Consider the following 4,636-nt stretch of genomic DNA (forward strand, 5'->3'; position numbering starts at 1 on the left):
CCCCTGCTTAGCCACTGGAGCGACGTCCCTCAGCGGAGCAGACTTCTCAAAGTTCCGATTTTGTGCTCCGCTGCTCTATCACTTGCCAGAAGCGGGCTATGGAAGCCCCCTCCCCCGCCATCTATCTTCCCAAATAGTGCTTCGGATTCACTTGTCTGCACGTCCTACCTTCCAGAAAATGGTTTTCTTTTCAGAGTTGTTGCTATTCTTTTCTTTGATCGCTTGTTGAGTTCGTAGGTGTTCGGAATGGTTTGATCCCTATCCAGCTGAATTCCTGGGACCAGATGAAATCCAGGTTTCCTACTCCCCTGCCATTTTGCCTGTCCGCCCCTTTACTTTTTAATAGGCAGTACTTCTCATTCATTTCAGTTTGGGTTCTACTACTACTACTACAACACTAAAACTAGTCTTTTTTTAAAAAAAGTCCCCTTCTTCCAGTTAAAATTTTGACTTATATTTTTGCAAACTGACCAGGAATAAGGGATACATATGATTGATATTTAAACTTTAATTGCCAGTCCTGAAATAGGTATAGTATGAATGCTTATAAGAAATAAGTTCTGGGGGTGCCTGGCTGGCTTATTCAGTACAGTATGTTACCCTTGATCCCGAGGTTGTGAGTTTGAGCTCCACATTGAGTGTAGAGATGATTTAAAACATCAAATAAAAATAAACAAAATTCTGGATAATGGACCTTATTTCTCTTTTTGTTGTAATTTTTTATTTTTTAAAATATTTTTTTATTTTTTTATTTTTATTTTTTTTAAAGATTTTATTTATTTATTTGAGAGAGAAAGAATGAGACAGAGAGAGCATGAGAGGGAGGAGGGTCAGAGGGAGAAGCAGACTTCCCACCGAGTGGGGAGCCCGATGCGGGACTCGATCCCAGGACTCCAGGATCATGACCTGAGCTGAAGGCAGTCGCTTAACCAACTGAGCCACCCAGGTGCCCCAAAATATTTTTTTATTTTTAAATTTTTATTTTAGGGAGAGAGTGAATGTGTGTGCCAGAGAGGGGGCGTGTGTGGAAGGAGGGGCAGAGGCAGAGGAAGAGAGAATCTCAAGCAGATTCCCTGCTGAGCATGGAGCCTAACTTGGGCCTTGATCCGTTGACCCTAATATCATGACCCGAGCAGAAATCAAGAGTCAGTTGCTTAACTGACTGAGCCATCCAGGCACCCCAAGATTTTTTATTTATTTATTATTTATTTTTATTTAAATTCAGTTAATTAGCATACAGTGTATTGGTTTCAGAGGTAGACTTTTAATGATTCATCAGTTGTATATAATACCCATTGCTCAGTACATCAAGTGCCCTCCTTAATGCCCATCACCCAGTTTCCCCATCTCCCCCTCTACCCTCCCCTCCAGCAGCCCTGCGTTTGTAGTTAAGAGTCTCTTAGGGTTTGTCCCCCTCTCTGGTTTTGTCTTATTTTATTTTTCCCTCCCTTCCCCTATGGTCCTTTTTTTTTTTCTTCTTAAATTCCTCATCTAAGTGGAATCATATGATAATTGTCTTTCTCTGATTTATTTTGCTTAGCATAATACCCTCTAGTTCCTTCCATGTCATTGCAAATGGTAAGATTTCTTTTTTGATGGCTGAGGAATATTCCATTTTGTGTGTGTACACTATATCTTCTTTACCCATTCATCTGTCAGTGGACATCTGGGCTCTTTCCAGAGTTTGGCTGTTGTGGACATTGCTGCTATAAACGTGGGGGTGCGGGTGCCCCTTTGGATCACTATGTTTGTACCTTTGGATAAATACTTAGTAGTGCAGTTACTGGATCGTAGAGTAGCTCTATTTTTAAGTTTTTCAAGATTTTTATTTTTAAGTAATCTATACACCCGATGTAGGGCTCCAACTCACAACGCAAGATCAAGAGTCACATGCTCCACCTACTGAGCCGGTTGAGTGTTGGACTCTCGATTTAGGCTTGGGTCATGATCTCAGGGTGGTGAGATCTCAGGCTCTGTGCTCGGTGCAGAGTCTGTTTGTCCGTCCCTCTTCCTCTGCTCTTCCCCCTGCTCACATGCATGTGTGCGTGTGCTCTCTAAACTAAATAAAATCTTTTTTAAAAAAGCCTTAAAAAAATAGAATGGGGTTGGCAAAGGGTGGCCCAGTGTACCAGTTCAGCTGTTTGTTTTTAACATGGATGTGGTCATTTGTTTACACATTGTGTGTGGCACAGCTGTCTAGGTGTGGAAAGAGACTCTTTGGCCTTCTAAGGCTAAAGTATTTACTTTCTGGCCCATTAACGAAGAACTTGCTGACCAGATCTTATACAAAACATTTTACATAAAGACTTATTTGGACAACCTGTAGTTTCTGAAAACTTTTTTCCTTTCTGGATTTAACTTTAGATTCCTTTCCTAGCTGTACATACTGTATATGAAATGCCAGTATTTCAGTCAAGCTCCAGTCAGGGAGTTGAAAGGGAATTTATTAAAGGGAAGTACTTACACAGATGTTGGAGGTAAAGAACAAATGGAACCTGGACGACACTGAGAGATGATGATGATGACATTTATAATAACTGAGGAAGCAGCCAGTCTCCCTGAAGGCTGGGGAAACAAAGGAAAGAGGGTTGTCAGAATCTAAGAATCACTTAGAATCACTTGGGGGTGGGCCCTGTAAGGGAAGCTAGGACTTAATGGAAGGGATGCTGTCTGGCTACTGCTGGTCACTCCGAGAGGAGTACCATGAGATTGGTTTTTGGATGCTGCCACTTGGAATCTGGGCTGCTGCTGAGTGATGCTTTGATACACAGAAAGTGAACACTTCCTTGGTCTCTTCCTGCCTTCTAGTCCTTTAGTACCATGTAGGCAGTGGAGGAGGATCTTAACAGGAAGCCAGCTGGAAATGAAAAATGAAGTTCGCAGAGTTCCAGTCCCAGCCTCACAAAGCATAGAACAGAAGGGGGGGTTTGAAGTAGAGAGACAACACTAGAATAACTGGCAAAGTGTCTTATCTCTTGCTCCCCCAATACATCTGTTAAAAAAAAATATCTGAAATACTTGCCTTTAGTCTAGACCTTTTTTTTTAAAGTATTGGCTTTAATACTGGTTTAGCATTACTTATTCCTAATATTAAAAAGTGTTTGTTTCTACTTTATTTCAGTATCAGATATAGAAGGTGGTGATGGACTGCAGCTCAGAAAGGAACATACTCTCAAAATATTTGCTTATATCAATTCCTGGACACAGAGGTATGCATTTTTAAGTACTTTAAAGACTAATTTTGTGAGTTGTACTTTAAATTGGCATTGTTTGTCATGAAATTTCCCTTTTGGAGTGTTGGGTTGTATACCTATAGTCAATGAATGACAGTTTATCAATATTTATTAAATCTTCTTCCCTTAATCATGAGGCCACTCATGGTTTTGTTTTTTAAAACAGAATAAAAGTTTCTTTAACTCTTTCATTATTTAGAAAGAGAGTGAATGAAATTCTTTTTTTTTTTTTTTCTTTTTAAAGATTTATTTATTTGACAGAGACACAGAGAGGGAACACAAACAGGGGGAGTGGGAGAGGGAGAAGCAGGCTTCTTGTGGAGCAGGGAGCCCAACGCAGGGTTCGATCCCAGTGTACTGGGATCATGACCTGAACCGAAGGCACACTCTTTTTTTTTTTTTTTTTTTAAAGATTTTATTTATTTATTTGACAGAGAGAGACACAGCGAGAGAGGGAACACAGGCAGGGGGAGTGGGAGAGGGAGAAGCAGGCTTCCCGCCGAGCAGGGAGCCCGATGCGGGGCTCGATCCCAGGACCCTGGGATCATGACCTGAGGCGAAGGCAGATGCTTAACGACTGAGCCACCCAGGCGCCCCCCGAAGGCACACTCTTAACCGACTGAGCCACCCAGGCGCCCCAAGTGAATGAAATTCTAAAAATAATTATTTTGAGAGATTAAAGAGTTTTTAATGGCATAGCTAGAGACCTTTAACAAACTTAATCCATTAAAAAAATCAGTATTTTGGTAATGGACACTTTGACCCTTCTGGAAGCCACTTGTTATTACATTTGCATAATATATAGGTGTATTAGACCAATTTTTAAAAAATACATATATTGAGAATATAAAGAATACAACTTCAGGGAACACAATAATTAATATAATGAGAATTTGTAACAAGAATTTGCACGTTCCTGTTCCCTTAAAATGATTTTAGCTGGTCATAGCTAAAGATTCTTTTTTGCTGTGTACCTATCTCATTTATTAGTCTTCTAAAATTTTTGTGGGTGAAGAATGTTTGAAGCTTTGTGTGCAATGATTAGTGAACATGTTAAGTGCAGCTAACATAAATAAATGTCATGAGGCCCACAGTCTAGCTGATCATAGAGTTTATCTTCAAATCTCACTTGTTCTACAGTAATATCCCTTTTTCCTATTTTTTTCCTTCTTTGTCAATAAAGTTGGTACACATATTTGTTCTACAAAAGATTGTAGATTTTTTTTTTTTTTTTTTTTTAAGAGTATTTATTTATTTGAGACAGAGCGAACGAGAGAGAGCACATGAGAGGGGGGAGGGTCAGAGGGAGAAGCAGGTTCCTTGCTGAGCAGGGAGCCCGATGCGGGACTTGATCCAGGGACTCCAGGATCATGACCTGAGCCGAAGGCAGTCGCTTAACCAAC

The 4,636-nt window shown here is 40.4% G+C and overlaps 1 protein-coding gene across 1 annotated transcript in view; it reads left to right on the plus strand.

Annotated features, from left to right (window-relative positions):
* USP34 (ubiquitin specific peptidase 34) overlaps positions 1 to 4,636 on the plus strand; it is a 263,530-nt gene that overhangs the window by 52,202 nt on the left and 206,692 nt on the right. Inside the window, 1 exon segment of the mRNA XM_044918540.1 lies at positions 3,122 to 3,209. Within this exon segment, the coding sequence (XP_044774475.1) occupies positions 3,122 to 3,209 (88 nt within the window).

The sequence above is a fragment of the Neomonachus schauinslandi genome, chromosome 10 (genome assembly GCF_002201575.2).
Source record: "Neomonachus schauinslandi chromosome 10, ASM220157v2, whole genome shotgun sequence".
Taxonomy (NCBI): Eukaryota; Metazoa; Chordata; class Mammalia; order Carnivora; family Phocidae; genus Neomonachus; species Neomonachus schauinslandi.